At 40.1% G+C, this 17,473-nt stretch overlaps 1 protein-coding gene across 13 annotated transcripts in view; it reads right to left on the bottom strand.

The window, feature by feature from the left end:
• Positions 1-5,557: 5,557 nt before the first annotated feature.
• ELF2 (E74 like ETS transcription factor 2) overlaps positions 5,558-17,473 on the bottom strand; it is a 93,442-nt gene continuing 81,526 nt past the window's right edge. For 6 of the 13 annotated variants that reach the window (XM_067735055.1, XM_067735042.1, XM_067735043.1 and 3 more), the window contains 7 exons: positions 16,831-16,944; positions 15,289-15,462; positions 13,033-13,071; positions 12,591-12,677; positions 9,517-9,709; positions 8,003-8,353; positions 5,558-7,288 (listed from right to left, as the gene is read on the bottom strand). In XM_067735055.1, the coding sequence (XP_067591156.1) occupies positions 6,661-7,288; positions 8,003-8,353; positions 9,517-9,709; positions 12,591-12,677; positions 13,033-13,071; positions 15,289-15,462; positions 16,831-16,944 (1,586 nt within the window). In that variant the 3' untranslated portion in view covers positions 5,558-6,660. The remainder of the gene's footprint in view (positions 7,289-8,002; positions 8,354-9,516; positions 9,710-12,590; positions 12,678-13,032; positions 13,072-15,288; positions 15,463-16,830; positions 16,945-17,473) is intronic. The other 7 variants (XM_067735044.1, XM_067735054.1, XM_067735048.1 and 4 more) reach the window with 3 other exon arrangements.

Below are 17,473 nucleotides of genomic sequence, written 5' to 3'. Positions count from 1 at the left end.
TGACAAGCTGAACTGAAACTGACGAGTTAAGGTTTTCTGAATCTTAGTTTATTTATAATACAGGGGATAGACCAGGAAATCTCTTAAAACTGGTTTGCACTTCAAAACAATTTGAGTTACTGCTGCCACTGGTCAAAAATGTTTTTGAAACTTTGGGGAACAGCTTCCCTATCCAGTTTTATGAAGGTTTCAAGAAAAAAAAAAAGTGTGAACTTCAGAGCCACATTTCGTTTTGAAACAGGTATGACAGTACCTAGCTTAATTCGTGTCAGTTTCTTAACCTCAAGTGACTTGGCTATTTCTAAAACTAAAATCTTCCTCGGCAGGAAACCTGTCTCTATTAAACATGTTTTAAAATTTTAGGTTCTGCTCCAAGAAGCAATTCAAAAATATTTTTTGAACGATGGTAGCATTGGTGGCATTAATATATAGCTTCCCGAAATTTTAAGGGACAAGGCACATTAACACAGTGTACTGTTTCATAAGACTTTAAAAGATTCATCCTAATTAAAGAGATATTAAATATGAGAAAAAGGCTTTAGAATCAATGAAATATACAGTATGTAGGTTTTTCTTTTTTGTTTTTTTTTTTTGCGGTACGCGGGCCTCTCACTGTTGTGGCCTCTCCCGTTGCGGAGCACAAGCTCCGGACACGCAGGCTCAGCGGCCATGGCTCACGGGCCCAGCCGCTCCGCGGCATGTGGGATCTTCCCGGACCGGGGCACGAACCCACGTCCCCTGCATCGGCAGGCAGACTCTCAACCACTGCGCCACCAGGGAAGTCCAGTATGTAGGTTTTTTAAAAGCCATGTGTAATAGTTAATAGGTGTAGCTCAAACTACCTTTTTTCTATTGAACATTTTAGAAAAGCTTAGATTAAGACAGATCTCTAAGTGTAAAACTTTCCTTACTGCATCTGGATGGCAGTGGTTCCCAAACCTGGCTGCGTGGTGAAATCACACTGAGATATTTTTTAAAATACTGATGCCCGGCTCCCATTCCCACACACTGTAATTTTCTTTTTAATTATTTATTTATTTTTGGCTGCGTTGGGTCTTGGTTGCTGTGCGCGGGCTTTTCTCTAGTTACAGCGAGTGGGGGCTACTCTTCGTTGCAGTGCGCGGGCTTCTCATTGCGGTGGCTTCTCGTTGCGGAGCACGGGCTCTAGGCGCGCAGGCTTTAGTAGTTATAGCACGCAGGCTCCGTAGTTGTGGCGCACGGGCTCTAGAGCGCAGGCTCAGTAGTTGTGGTGCACAGGCTTAGCTGCTCCGTGGCATGTGGGATCTTCCCGGACCGGGGCTCGAACCCGTGTCCCCGGCACTGGCAGGCGGATTCTTAACCACTGTGCCACCAGGGAAGCCCCACACGTTGTAATTTAACTGGTATGGGATGTGACCTGTGCAACAGGATTTTAAAATCTTCCCAGGTGATCTAATGTGCAGCGAAGTTACCACAGTATTCCAGTGATTTCATGTCCTACGATCCAAATAATTTGCAGATTCTGTAAAACAGTTTAGTATCCACCTTTTACGACAGTATCACGTCATTAAAATCTTTTAGACAAAATTTTCTAAAAGTTAAACATACAATGGGATGGGAGGAAACGATATTCTGGGAGAAGACAACTCTGCCCTTAGTTTACAGTCTATTTATAGTTTGGTTTTGACATGGAGTATTTTGCATTAAATACTCATGTTTTGTTTGTACGTTCTCACTTGGGAAGTTGTAATATATCATTTATAAGTCCTGAACCCCCAGCATAACTGCTGAGGTGCAGTGTTAAAAAAGATAGTTATGGATGCGTAAAAAGTGAAGTAGATTCGTGTCCAGTCAGATGCAGCATACCTCAGAGACACTGGGGGTTCAGCTCCAGACCACCAGAATGAGTATCGCAATAAAGCAAGACATGAATTTTTGGTGTCCCAGTGCATATAAAAGTGACGATACTATAGTCTACTAAGTGTGCGATAACATTATGTCCCAAAAAAAAGCAGTGTATATACCTTAATTGAAAAATACTTTATTGCTAAAAAAATCTAGCCATCCTCTGACCCTTCAGTAAGCCATAATCTTTTTTGGAGGGTTTGAAATAACCGTGAGCGTTGCCAAAGACACAGACACGAAGTGAGCAAATGCTGTTGGAATAAGGGCGCCGATAGACTGGCTCGACAGCAGTGTTGCCGCAGACCTTCCATTTGTATAAAACGAAGCATCTGCAGAGTGCAGTACAGTAAAAGGAAGTATGCCCATGAGTCTCCCTGCTGCACTTGTTTTTCAGAGGTTTCTGGTGTGGTGCAGAAGGCGAGTCAGTGCACTTGCAAACGGGGAAGCGTATCTTATTCTCATAAGGACTGGCGGCACTGTGCACCGAGTCCGCACAGAGTAGGTTACAACTGTGGAGGACAACGATATAACCGAGGGACTAAAGGACAGATGAACCACAACCACAAAGGACCTGCACTGTGAACTTGCAGTGTTGGCTGTGGAACTAAAAGTAGGGTTCCTCTTGCCTCCCAAAAATATGCTCTGTGATGCCCTCCCGTAAGATAGACCAGGGGGCTGAAAGGATCACGGGACGCTTTGTGCGTAAAAGCCCGAATTTTGTTTTTGTTATCGTTAAACCTGACTTGCTTCGTATACAGTGATCAGAGACGCACTCTCTGAAGCATGCCAGGTGTCAGAGGCGAGTGGCCGGTAACGAACCAGGCGCCGTTGTCCCTTACATCCTGGTTTCACGGCCAACCCCTTACTGGAGCTGCCCCTCTCTTGTCGCTGTATCAATGTTGGTGGCTTCTTATTTGCTTGGCCCTTCCTGGTACACGTGATACTGTTGCCCACCGTTATCTTGACCTCAGCTGTCCCGTTAACCATGAATAGTGATTTGGATATCCAAGTGATACTTGGATACTTTGCTGGGTTACTCTTCCTCTCCCCTAGCCCGTTGTCGTCTTTATATACTTGATGCTTTTCAATGTTTTACTCAGAATTCACTCAGAGTTAAGACCACTCCCCACCCTGAATGGTTTCCAAGCCTGTTTATTGCAGAAATATTTTGATGTCTGTCACCTCCAACTCAAATCTAGGTGAAGGAAGGAAAAGCGGTCCAGAGAGAAGCCATCAATGGCATGGCCCAACGAGGTATGGGTGCCTAAAATATTTGGGAAAAATACATGTCAGTATGTCCGTGGCCCGGAGATGCCCAAAACGGGGGTGGCCAGAGAGTAAGGCTTGGGAACGTAGGCAGGTGCTAGGTCAAAGGACTTTATTAATAAAGAGTTTTATGCTTTGGATATTTATCTTTTTAGCAAGAGATGCCGCTGAAGCATTTAAAGCAGTCGCAAGGAAGTGACGGAAGTACACACTTTAGAAAGCTCTCATCTGGTAGCACGGGAGACGGACTACAGAGAGGCTTGAGAAGACAAAGCAGTAAGGTAGGGAGGATGGGAAGGGAAGCTGTTTAGAAGGTACCATCAACAGGACTTGGTAAGAGACTGGATATAGGAAGCAAAGGGTCTAGAACGGCCTTCACGCGGTGTCATTTGTTAAGCTCAGAGGAATAGATTTTCGAGAGAGGAGAGTTCCATTGGACACTCAGGAGGAAACAGCCGGCAGGTAATTAAACCCATCTTTCAGTCTAGCCTAGAACAATAGATTTGGTAGTAAAAACCACGTGCGTGGATGAGGTTATCTCACAGTTATGTTGAAGCAAAATCGTAATAGTAAATATAACTACTCTACGAGGAAAAGAGCCCCATGGTAAGTACTACCTTTGAATGGGAAAGCTGAAGGAGAACGAAGTGGACTAAGAAAGTAGAGTTGGTCAGGCAGGAAGTAAACCAGGAGGGTGTCACGGGAAATCAAAGGGGAATTTTAAGACGTAGGCTGATCACATGAAAAAAGGAAGCATCTGTTTGATGTGACTGTTGGGTTGCTGGAGACCCCAGTGGGAATTGTTTCTAAGCAGAACTGACTGCAAGCTTCTGAAGAATATGGGCTGTTGGAACAAGGCAACCACGGAGGTGTGAAAGGGGAGAAGATGGTGAGTACAGGAGGGAGGCACACCCGCCTCCTTCCCGAGACGGCCGTTTGTTAAGGATGGAGGCTGGACTACGCAGATGCTCTTGCGGCAAGGGGTCCAGAAACGGAGTTCACAGCTCGTGACCTCAGTGTTCTCTCTGTAGAGGTATACTGGCCATTTGGTAAGCAGGGTGGTGGCGAAAAGGCTGGGACTGCTGCTGGAAGGCGACCCAAGGAATAAACGGGCCGACTGCTGATCACTGTTCAAAAGCCTGCCCAGGCTGGAAAATGCAGCCGCATCAAGTCATCGTTATGTGGTTCTTCTCTGATACGCTGGACACAAAAAGCAAATGTAAGCTACAATGACTCACAGTGGGAAGGGTTCCGATTAAATGCCTGCCATGCCGCTGCTAAGTCCAATCAGAAGAAACACTGATCGGTATGTACTGTGCACATGTGTTTCTAAATGTAGACCTCAGGTGAACTTACGCTGAAAGAGACACACAGACATTTTTCAGGTTAGAGTGGTGGAGGTAGGTAAGCAGCCTTGACGCAACCTAATGAAAACCAGTCCGTGGTACAGCACAGGCAGAAAGAGCTGCTCATTTAAAATGTTTCGTTAGTTATCCTCCATGTGGTTTAGATTCGTAGCAAACACGTTATTACCCAAATCCATAAATGTCCAAGTGCCTAAAATGCTCGGCATTTGGGGAGGGGTGTAGGCAGGACACAAGTTACAACCTTGGCCCTGGAAGAGGATTATGGGGGACGTAACTCAATGAAACGTCAGTGCAATGAAGACAATACAGTTAAGCGTCAAGGCATGTGATACAGATTTTGAAAGCTGAAATATTTAGGAAATGTTTTTAAAGGAGGTAGAATTTGAGATTAACCCCCAGACGGGATAAGAATCAAGTGAGTTCTTCTCTGAGCTTTTATTAAAAGGTACCATCAGGTATGTTTATGGAAAAAAGATAAAAGGTTACAAAGGGAGCTGTTATAAAAATCTCTGTCGACCTAAGTAGTGTCTGACCAAAAGCGCAATTAAAGGCCACAAAATATTAAGTGTCGGTTTACTTAAATTTCTAAAAGATGTAGAAATAGACAACTTTTCTTTGTAGTAGAAAGAGCATTAAAGTGTGGAGTCACAGGACCTAGTTTGGTGTGAAATTACGTTCCTCTGGTCCCCCCACGTCCTAATTTGTACAAGGGCTCGAGTATCATTCGTTCTTCCTCACCCTCAAAAGGTCTGAATGAGAAACAAATGGTCTGATTTGAAATATAAATTAAGTGTGGCCAACATTAAAATAATAAATTCATTATGTAAGTAGAACATTATAATAATTACATGATAGTAATTAGAAAGGAAGTGGAAACATGCAGATGACTTGCTAAATATTAATGTAATGGAACAAAACAGAAGTAGAATTTCTTCACGCAGTAGTTGGGAAGGAGAAACAGGACTTCTGTTACTTCGTAACTAAAACAGTATGCTTATAGTAGCTTTTGAATGTTGTTACAAATATCACCAGAGACGAGATAAATTTCATTTCTATATTTCAGAAAACCTACTTGAATACACTTTGAAACAAGAGTACAACAAAATAGAATATACTTCAAATGTTGAATATACAAACTATTATAGTTCAAATCTGAACACTGGTACTTTCCCCTTAAACTTCAACTAAAAAAAAAAAAAAAAAAAAAAAGAAAGGAAGAAAGAAAACGCCAGGCATTAGAGCTACCTGACAAAAATTCATGCTGAGCCTTAACTTCCAAGTGACAGTAGAACTGAAACGGATTATGTCTGCGCAGATGCCAGGGCGAAGTGAGTGACACAGGCACGTTTACAGCAAAAGGAAGGCCAGAGCCAACTGTTAATTTGTCCACAATTAAGAAACTGACAGACTTAAACTACCATATAAAATGTTACATGTATATTCTATAACAATACTGTGCTAGGTACAAGATTTTTAAAATTTTTCTTTTAATAAAAAAGCTTTACACAAACAAGCCATTAGCTTATTTCAATAAAGAAAACCGAAAATTAGTCTAAGGCCTTTGTTTTCAGCTTAAGCTATATGATTAAAAAAAAAAAAAAAATCGCACTAGATCGTTTTTGCTCTCTTTCTGAAGCTTTTGGATCCATTCTTCAATTCACATTCTAAAATACCTATATTAGCAGTCTTCACATAGCACCAGTTAAGTGAGTTCTGTGTGAACACAGTAATAATTGCTGGTATGCATATAAAATGCATCAAAAATTGCTATATGTAACAATGAGATCACCCATCCCAATCCCTCCCCACTGAAAACTATATAACCTCTTACAGAATGTTAGTGTTCCAAGTCTTAGTGTAACTTGATATTGTAGTGAGTTGCTTGGTCCCTTTCAATCCTTCTTCTTATTGACGGGTTCAGTTGTTTCCTACTGTAAGAGGCAGTTTTCTGTCAGCGTCTCAACATGTAGTTCACTTCCCACTGAAACATGGGATAGGTAATTTACTTCCAGTAAGTTTGATTGTTTTCTTATATGCATTACAAATGTTTTAAAGTCTTCTGACTTCTCTTGATGACATCCTTGCAAATGCTTAATGTCAGGACTAGCACTAACATTCTAGCGCCCATGGGAGAGCCGCTCTTTTATTTCTCACATGTCACCAGTCCCTCCGTTTTCATAGTTACGGGAAGGGCAAGAGCTGAAGGCGCACTGACAACCACTACGTGGGTCACTGTCTTATTTCCATCTGCCGGTTTTTCTTCCTGTACCAGCTGCAAAGTTTTCACATCATGTTCCTGCTTTTTGGCCACTGCTTCCGATTTAATCTCTGGCCCTTTTATGACGGCGCTGATAACTCGGGGAGGAGTCTGGCCAGATGCCTGCTGAGGCGGCACTGCCAGCCTCATGACAGGCGCGCCGTGGGCTATTGAAACCGGGGTGAGCGCTCTCACCGCCAGTGGCGTTCCAACAATGTTAATGCTTCCTGACCCAGGCAGGTTTGATTTTGTCTGCAGCTGACACTGTGCGAGCTGTGTGGCTGGGATGGTAATGATTTTGGCAGGCTGCATGGTGATTTTGTCTGCATTTTCAGTGGAGGCTGGCATCACAGTAGGGATCGTCTGAATCACTACCTTCGGAGAGGCCGCTGTTGTTGGGCTACTGCTGGTTATCAGTGGTGCACCTGCATTAACTGACTGAACGGCCACAGTTGAGATTTTCTGCCCCAACGATGTCATTACAACAGGCACTTGCATTGCCACACGAACTGTCCTAGTAGAGGTGAAAAATAAAGTTGATTATATTTCATGTTAAACTATAAAACAGGTCTCTTGAGCAAAAAGATGAATGCAAATCCCAAACATATAAAACTAGTGCTCCCAAATTTTACAAATGTACCGAAAACCCCTTAAGTTTAGAGTATGAAATACCATGATACGAATACATTTTAAAAACTAAAGCCTAGGGCTTCCCTGGTGGCGCAGTGGTTGAGAGTCCGCCTGCCGAGGCAGGGGACACGGGTTCATGCCCCGGTCCGGAAGGATCCCACATGCCGCGGAGCGGCTGGGCCCGTGAGCCACGGCCACTGAGCCTGCGTGTTTAGAGCCTGTGCTCTGCAACGGGAGAGGCCACAACAGTGAGAGGCCCGCGCACCGCGATGAAGAGTGGCCCCCGCTCGCCGCAACTAGAGAAAGCCCTCGCACAGAAACGAAGACCCAACGCAGCCAAAAATAAATAAACGAACAAACAAACAAACTAAAGCCTACGTTAAATTCCATCCGTAAGACCCTAAAAATCCATTCAGGTTAGAGGAGACATCTACTTCGACAACAACAACAAAATACATTTAAAAATGCCAAGCACTTTTCAAAGTCCTGACAACAGTGAGTTCTTAGAATGCAAATATTAAAAAAAGGAACATATCATTTCTGCCAAAGAGTTTTCTAAAAATTAAACCCGTTGCAACTAATGGTTTCCCTCACTTACCTTGGAGCTGCTGTTGCTGATACAGATGCGGTAGTAGTAGGAGACCTGGACGAAGCATCATGACCAGGGGGAGTGATGTTCACAACTCTAGCTACACCCTTCTCTGCTTTGGAGCAGTTTAGAGGAGATGAGTTTTTCGCACCACGCACAGAAGCTGCTGCTTTCAAGAGACTTTCTGCAGACAGTGACACTCGTTCTAATGACTTTTCGTCAGCAGCTGCTGCTAAATCCTCATTGCAGGTTTCACTTTTGTCATCGTCTATGACCACTATGTTCTTGGGCATATCCTTGAACTGATATACAAGCCTCTGTCCTTCAACCTTTGCGAGAATACCCCTTTGGTAATAATATCTGTCAGGAAAAAGTACTAAATAAATCAAGTATATTACATTTGTTCTCCCCACCTCCCTACCCCCCAACAAAAACACCATGTAGAAGAGAGGCTAACAGAAACATTCACTGATTCTAGTAAGAGATAAGGAGGAACTCACACTGCCTGGATTGTTCAAAAGGCTAAGAATTTGAAGTAGGAATGAAATTAGAACCTGGTGCCACCGGTCTTATATAACCTTGAGATCTGTAAAGTAGCTAAAAGCTCATTCTCAAAGGAAGTAATTTAACCTAAATACAGAATATACTACTGTACAGCTGGCCCTCCACATCCCTGGGTTCCTCATCCATGGATTTAACTAACCCATGGATCAAAAATACTCGGGGAAAAAAGAATTCCACCGAACAGCAAAACTTGAATTTGCCACGTGACAGCAACTATTTCCACAGCATTTACCCTGTGTTAGGTATTACGTGTAATCTAGAGATGATTTCAAGTACACAGGGGATGTAGTGGGTTACAGGCAAGCACTATCCCCACTTCCAAAGGGATTTGGGCATCCATGGAGTTTGGTATCTGCGGGGGGTCCTGGAACCGATCCCCCTCAGATACTGAGGGACGACTGTATTTTACAGACACTGGTAAAACTTTAGTTCTGATTTACATAGGTTATAAAAACGATCTGATGTTACGTGGAGAAGTCACCTAAGCCGTGCTTCGTAGACGTGACTCTGGTGTATATGAATACTGTCACTAACTACGTTCATTTACAAAATACCCTTCATTAGAATAAGCCACGTGCCTAACAGAGTTATGTGGGTTCCTCCAACTGACAGAACTTAAGAGAAAGTTTCATATCAAGATAAATCCATTATAATAAGTTTGCAGGAACTAAAGAGCAAATTCACAATTTGGAAACTGTATTTTGTTTGGGTTTAATTTTCTGAAAGGTGCACATTTCCCACAAAAATGGATTTTCCAATGGTGTTGAAATTTTAGCCGTCTAGACCAAACTCCTGTCTCCCCACCTGCCTCCAAATACAAGAAGCTCCTCTAGAAAATCCCCCCCAAATTACAAGCTGTAACAAATAAGGGATTTTAACAGCTTCTCTTTAAATAGTTAATAGACAATATTAAGAGACATGTAAGTTTTGTTTGAAAACTCTTTCTTTTGGGTTCTTACCTCAGAGCTCGTCCCATAGTTTCATAGTTCATGTCTGGCTTGTTCTTATGCTTTCCCCAAAGCTTAGAGACAGCCTTTGAATCCACAAGCTTGAATATGCCTTTTTCTCTCTGAGTCCACTTAATATACCGGGGACAAGTATTTTTATCTTGAAGTAGATCTAAAAGAAACTCCCACAAATAGGTTGTGTTTCCTTTGAAAACAATCATAGACATTGATTAACGATTCATTAACATAATTAAAAGCAAATATTTACTTATGCTGGATAAAAAATCAATTAATTTACCACTGGTGAAGCACAAGTGTACTGAGAGTCTGTCATGAAATACTTGACTAGATCGGCAATCATTTGTACAGTGTTGTCTAGTAAATAACAACAATTCAAGAAATAAACAACAGTTTGAAACAATATAAGCTATAACACAAGGCCAGGCACAGTTATATTTCAAATGAATGATAGAAAATAATGTCTGAGATTTCAGGAGTGAAAATAAAGCGGATTGTTAAGGCATTATCAAGTCTTGGAAGATGGCTAAGATTTGCATAGAAGGAAAGGAAGGACTCTGGGTAGGTAAAAGAAGAAACTTAGTCCCAAAGAGAAGAGAGCATCACTCTTTTCTTTTCTTGGAAGGCTGGGGAAGAGTAGTGGGCAGTGGTTACGAGAAGACCAGAAGACTAAAACCAGGCTGCTGTTTTCCTTTTATTCCCTTTGTAAGCCTCTAGGTGCAGAGGTTCTTAAATTGATGAAAGAAGAAGAGAGTCCCGAGAAGAGGATCAGAATACATATGCCACCAGGGAGCCACCAGGTCATCTCCAGGCTCCTACTCAATAACCCTTTACTAGCCTCAAATCCAGATCCAAGTTACGGGCTACATGAGAAGAACCTCGAAGGTGGGAGGCTTCCACATCAAGCCACTGCTACTAGTCAATCGAAACGCTGATGTTTTTCTCCTCTAGCTTTTCATTTTCATCCTGTATTTCCCTGAAAATTCAGTCAATCCATTAACCCATAGTTGAGCCCCGTGTGCATCTCTTGACTTTAAAAAATTAACCTTCAACTTTACAATGCTATTTGTATCTCTTCAACTTTCCTATGTTACATTTGTACATCAGCATCCATACCTAAAAACTCTTAGTATTAAACCGTGCATAACTTTCAACTACATAACTCTCAACTGAATCAAGATATGTATCTGGGGCATTTTTATTTTATGACCTAAAGATTATAAGAACTTATTCTGGAAGAAATTTTTGTACAACAGACAATGCCTTGCACACAGTAGGGATCTGAGTACTTCTGTGTCTACTGAATTAATCAGACTCATCAACATTCTTTAGGTTGTCTTTAAATGCTTCGCCCCAGTTCCCATCCCCCAGTTAAAATTAACAATTCTATTTCTGGTTTTAAGGAAAACAGAATTCGAAAGGGAAGCCTTCTTTATCAGACAAGGTAGTTTACTAAGTCTATGCAGACATTATCGTCATAATTTTGCAGAAGAGGAAACACTGACTGGATTTTTAATCCAGGGATGACTGTAATCACTTTAATCTTCACATTTCAACAGGCTGCCAGGCTGCCTCAAGTTTAATCATACAAAACTGAAATTTTAATGAAAGGTGATTTTTGACTGGTAAAAATAGGTTATCACAAAATTTTTTTCCAGTTTTAAACATAAGGTCTTTGAATACAAGAGACACCACTGATGATGGGAATAATTTTTTAAAAAGTAGTAACTGGGACCTCCCTGGTGGCGCAGTGGTTAAGAATCCCCCTGCCAATGCAAGGGACACAGGTTCGAACCCTGGTCTGGGAAGATCCCACACGCCGTGGAGCAACTAAGCCCGTGCGCCACAACTACTGAGCCTGCACTCTAGAGCCTGCGAGACACAACTACTGAGGCCCGCACACCTAGAGCCGGTGCTCCGCAACAAGAGAAGCCACCGCAATGAGAAGCCCACGCGCTGCAACTAGAGAAAGCCCGCGCACAGCAACGAGGACCCAATGCAGCCAAAAATAAATAAAATAAGTAAATAATTTTTTAAAGTAATAATTGTATATTTACAGTTCAACTTTGTAATACTACTATCATGTAAGTTTTAAAGTTTTCAATATAAATTAAAAGATAAAACCTAAGATACCAGAAATGTAAAACAACCAAAGACACAGAAGAAAATAAAAGTATCCTAAATCTGTCCCAAATTGAATAAACAATTCCTAAATAAATAAGGGTTTACTGTAACTGGATTTTTCTTTTTCTTTTTTTGTCTAAATTTCTTGGTAGGCTTACTAGACTTAATTTTTTTTTTACTAGAGATTTAATTTTTGCTTTAATTATTTAAAATGAGATATATCAGACTACCTGTTAAGGATGGAATAAATTTGAATACACGAATCCAAAATGTATCCAACTATTGAAAACATTCATGGAAGTGATAAAATTTTGGTTATCAGAACACACCTAAAACCCTTACTAAGATCACTTGAAATCAACTTACACAACAAATTATGACAGCAGAGAATGCAGAAGGCTTATGCTATTTTTGTGCTTAATGAGAATATACAAACTCTAAAGCAAACATGTTAAATTTTTGTTCTAAGATCCTTACTGACATGACTGAAATCTGCTGGTTGGAAAACTAAATTCACCTTGCATTGAATCAGTTAAGAAACGCTAAATTCACCTTGCTTCTATCAGTTAAGAGAGTATGGAGAAATGAAGTCTTAGTTTTGTAAACCTTCTTCAATTCTAAGTGACTCTCCATGAGGATGCCTGCCGTTATCCTCCAGAACCACAGCTCTTCATACAGCTGTGTATCATCAGATTGCAGGTAGGGCCTTTTCCAAATTCAAACGCTTGCCCACCTCCACTCCCTGCAGTTTTATCTCAGTGGGGTAAGGACCACGCATAGATAGTTTGAAAAAGCTCCACGTGTGATGCTCATACAGCCCTGATTAAGAACTGCTACCAAAGACAGTACTCTCACGTGTGCAGGTACTAGAAGTGATTTTCCTACAAATGTACTTGACTAAGAAAAACAGCATCTCACCTACAAAACAGACCTCCCCAAATTACCTTTTCCTTCTCTGGGCTTCTTCTTTATGCCTAACTCAGGAGACCCATTGGAAATTGGCGACTGCTGGGTCTTTGGTTTACGGCCAACTGGAAATAAAAGATATTGAAACCACACGTTGAAAACAGGAAAAAGAAGCATGATAGCAGGCTTTCTGATAACACATTATTCATGAAACTGGATACTAATCTATGGATTAATATATTCAGTGTATATAAAAGTTGCTTTTAAAAGAACATGAAAAGCACTTCTGCAATTTTAGATTACAGCAGTTAGTGGATAGTAATGTCAATGTACATGGCAAGTCAGGCACTACTAACCCATTATTTACATGGTCAGAGCCTCAATTTGCTAACCTTTTCCAATAATGTAGCAATGGAAACAAATTCTAGTACAAACTTTTGTTTTCTGTTCTACAGAATTGTTAGAAAAAGCTTTACCTACCGATTGCAGAGGATCTGATAATCTGCGAAGCCCTTTGAGCTCAAATGAGGAAAAGTAAAAAATATTATTTTAAACACTCTCTACTGCTCTGAGCCAATCAATTCACCAGAATTTCAGCATAAATTTCCCCACCTCAACGTGCAGGTACATTATAAGGATAAAAAAATCTTCCAAGCGATTACTTCGTAGGTCTAGTAGATGTCTGCGCCCTTCCTTTTGTCTCCCCTCACTTCTGCCGTAAGGCTCTCTCAGAGAGACTAGCATCCACAATGAACAGAAAAGCAAGAGCTATACTTCTCTACAGTAAAGAAAGCTTAAGCCTGAAATGTGTTGTATTCAACCCTCAGCCCTGACGGATGAATGCTGGCAGGTGAGGGGAAGCCTCAAGAAAGAGACTGGGAATATTACATATACTATTACTGATTTGGTGATCTGTCCTAACATCTGGGATTTCTGATGTCTCTGCTCTTCATTAGCAAGGATTATCTAGAGCTAAATTAAAGTGCCTTAATTTATATGTCAAAAAGCATAGTTATTATATTCTAGGATTAGAATAGGATTTCATTAAGACGTATGCTTTGGCAAAAATCAAAACAAAGTTTACTGGTCTCCCTTGTTAAAACAGAGCTTAATTTCTCAATTTAAATAATACTTATATGTACGAATCAGTCAGTTAATAAGACTGACGTCTTCACTGTCTCCTAAATTCAATCACAAAAGCCCAACTTCCTTAAAGGAAAGGTTAGCCCCAAAAGGCCTATTTTCTTATAAAGCAGCATTTCCCAAATGGTATTACATGAGAAATAGGTTATTCATCAGTAGGAAAAACGGTTTACAGTCAAATTAACTTTTAGAACTGCATGCTGTCTTCTCTTGGAGATTTACAATGCACGTTAGTATATTAAAGGCTCTGGAAATAAAAAGAAGCCTCTACTATTAAAAAATACCTACCTAACTTTGTATGTCCCAAAGGTACTTAACCACAAATGAATAATTAACGATGTTGCATGTAATTTTTAAATTGTCATTCATTAAGACCACCTATTTTCCAATACGTAATAAGATTAGTATTAAATTGGCCAATTATTTCCTGGTTTATACCGTACCACCACATAGGCAGATCAACCTGTTTATCTAGAGGTCTTGGTTCCCTAAATGATCTCAGCTTTTCATAGTCTTTTCCCTCTTCATTTAAATCTAAAATTTTCTTAAGTATTTTGTAATAGCTTCCATAAGATACAACCAGCCGAAGGCTATAGAGGGCAGTGGGTAAACAGGGCTATTTATATGTATTCCTTTTGTTTCTAAACATTTACAGCAGGAAGTAATTCTTCCTTCTAAACTCTCTCATTCATGCCTTTCTCAAATACATATTATCTATATTGTAAGAGGGAAGGTGCTCTGTCTCATTCTCCACTGGGTACCTCACGGCAAATGAGGCACAGACCTGTGACCATCACAGCAATTTGAAACACTGCTACCTAATAAATCAAAGATAATACCATTATTTCTGAAGCAAGTTTTCCCTTATTGTTGCCTTTGATTTTTCTTTTCCCCCATTCTAAAATGTGAAGAAAGAGACAGGGAAGAAAGTGGAATTAGATGAATACCCATTTATACAGAATTTCATTTCTTTCAAGTTTTACCTTTGATTCAAACAGAAAAAGAACCCACTCAGGATGCTGAAGATGGACTGGAGCCTTGTGCCTCACCCACTGGGACCAGATGAGCACAAGCTTCAGCAGGCGTCAAATAACAAGTGGAAACGCTCTTTACCCAGAGGTGAGCTGATTCCCCTCACAAGTCCCTACGTGCAACCTTGGTGTTTTAAGGCTGAAGACAAGGGGGAGAAAACTGGGCTTTTTACTTTAACGCCCACAAAAAGAGTAGGAAGGTAAGATTACGAAAAATAAAGTCAGGAATAATTCTGTTTTTTTTTTTTTTTTTTTAAGGTAACCAAGTACCTAAAAGGATCAGAAAGTAGAAAAATGGGCAGTGAATCTCTGACCTTCCTTCTGTGTATCAAGCACCTATTATAATCTCACTCTGCAGGCAACTACTTTTAGGACTCAAACACGAACTCCTTTAAACAGTATGAACATGTTAAAAGACAAAATCTTAATTCTTTGAGAATATCTAATTAAGATAACATCAGTCATAAATCTACACATATATTTCCTATGTCCTGTGATGGGGGGAGAAAGATACCAGAAAAAATTTCACCCAACTTCCCAGAAATTTATAAATACACTCTACCTTTCTTCTTTTTCATTGGTTCATGGCTATCTGGTGACGTAGGAAGAGGGGAGGTATCCATTGGTTCAGATTCTTCAGTTGACACCTCCACTACAGTTTCTGTAATGACATCCGGCCTCATAGCAGCATGGATAAATTCTGGAGTTGATACACAAGGAGGGACAAACACTTCCACTATAAAAAAAAGTTGAAAAATTAAAATTTCCCACCCCCATTAATGCCTCTCAATACGTACGGACAATTCAATATTTAGTAGGGTGAGGTTATTAAGAATTCATCAAAGCAGGATAAAAACTCGAAATTAAGGCTTATTGAATATACAATATGGTCTAAAGTATGTAAGTAAATAAATGCAAAGAAAATCGACTTGAAGGAAACGTTAATCTTCTGGGTAAAGGGGGAGATCATAAGTAGTCAACCCCCGTGCTTCACACTTTTAGATGCTTTCAAGTTCACTGTAGAAGACTTTGGATTATTTTGACAATTGGGAAAACATTTGAAAATAAACGAGTATAATAGTGAGTTAATAATTACTTTCCTTCCACTCACTCATCATTATTCTCTAACTAGGAAGAACATGCACCTGGTGTAACATTAAAGTAATAAACATACGTTTAGGGAAAAGCAAGCACAGTTCATTTCAAGATGTGAAAAGAAAACCTGGCTCGTTACAGCCAAATGAATATCATCTTTCAGTATTTAAAATTTTATTTACTGGAGCAGTCCCTGATATTTTGGGTCACTAAAATGGTCCATACAGATTTTCTAGTACATACAATAATGTTGCTCTGGCTTCCTTTCAATGTGCATGAATAACCAGGATATGACATTTCTATTTCAATTAATACATACTATCACGGATTAATATACTGACCAGTATGCCCTAATCTTCTTCTCATATCCCTGAATAATACACAGGATTCCTACTCTAACTAAAAAGTACGGCTGATCTTAACATATGTTGAAAATCCCTAAAAGAAGGGCCAATCTTAACTGTATTAAGTCAAATTAACATTTGGGCATTAAAATTAGGACAAAAAGACTCTCAAAGGCAGTCTTTAAAAAGGGGGCCAAAAAAAACAAAAAAAGGAAAACATGCAGCCTGAAGGGAGTGTGAGGAAACACTGGAAGCTACCTCCGCCCTCCCTCAGGGAGCGCTCCCTGGGGTCACTGCCCATCTATCACTGAAGGAAGGACTGAACGTGGTCATAGGTGGCAAATGCTCCCATCTGCCATTCTCTTAAGGTTTATAATTTACCCAGAGTTAAGGAAATAAGACATGATGGTATAAACAGCTATGTAGCAGCCATCTGTCTGTCTATAGTGGGCGTTTCTGTTTCATTTATTTTGAAAATTAAGTATTTAAGATTTGGGAACACTGACAAATAAAAATCAATTACTGCTGTCACAGGTATTTATGTATTATAGACTTTGAGAACACCAACAATCCCCTTGGATTACCAAAGACAAAAACAAAAACTTTCTTTCTAGATACGTAAAGTGACGTGATATGTTTAATATAAAAAAGAACAGTTCACATACCAGGACTTCTTGAATCTCTCAAGCAGGTAGGAGATTCCATATGAAGCAGGGCTTCAGCAGCTTCAATTGTCTTATCTGTACAGTGTGCATTACTGCTATGAACTGATGCTTCCACTGGGGGGAAAATAAGCTCTACTCAATAAAAATGCACTGAACACGTACGTTATTAAATTAAACTCTCACGTTAATAACTCTAAATGAGTCATTAATACATATTAGCCCATATAAATTACTTACAGAAATAATTTTAAAACCAAAACAACCTAGTATCTATACTTTATAAAATGAATGTTGATAATAAAGCAAGTATTGAGATTGATTAGAAATTTCTGAATCTTGTCCAAAGGAAAACAAAGACCCTTGAAATTTGAATCCAGTATCAATTTTAGACCAAAACTAACTTGCGGGGTAGGGGAGGGAGAATGGTTGTAGATTAACAGTCCTATGAGGTCAATTGTAATTTTAATATACTGCTAAGTAAACACCTAGCAGAATCAGTCAGAAACTCGTATTTCTAAATTAATCAATCAGTTCAATTCTTACAGACCCTCCTGGTGAGTGCACCAGAGAACTTGGGAATTTTCTTCACAGTAACTGCTTTCTTCTTCAAGATCTCTCTGGACTTTGCTGGGTTTTACCCAAG

This window comes from Pseudorca crassidens, chromosome 4, assembly GCF_039906515.1.
Source record: "Pseudorca crassidens isolate mPseCra1 chromosome 4, mPseCra1.hap1, whole genome shotgun sequence".
Classification (NCBI taxonomy): domain Eukaryota; kingdom Metazoa; phylum Chordata; class Mammalia; order Artiodactyla; family Delphinidae; genus Pseudorca; species Pseudorca crassidens.
The sequence above is the reverse complement of the archived record's forward strand: the minus strand, read 5'-3'. Positions and strand labels throughout refer to the sequence as shown.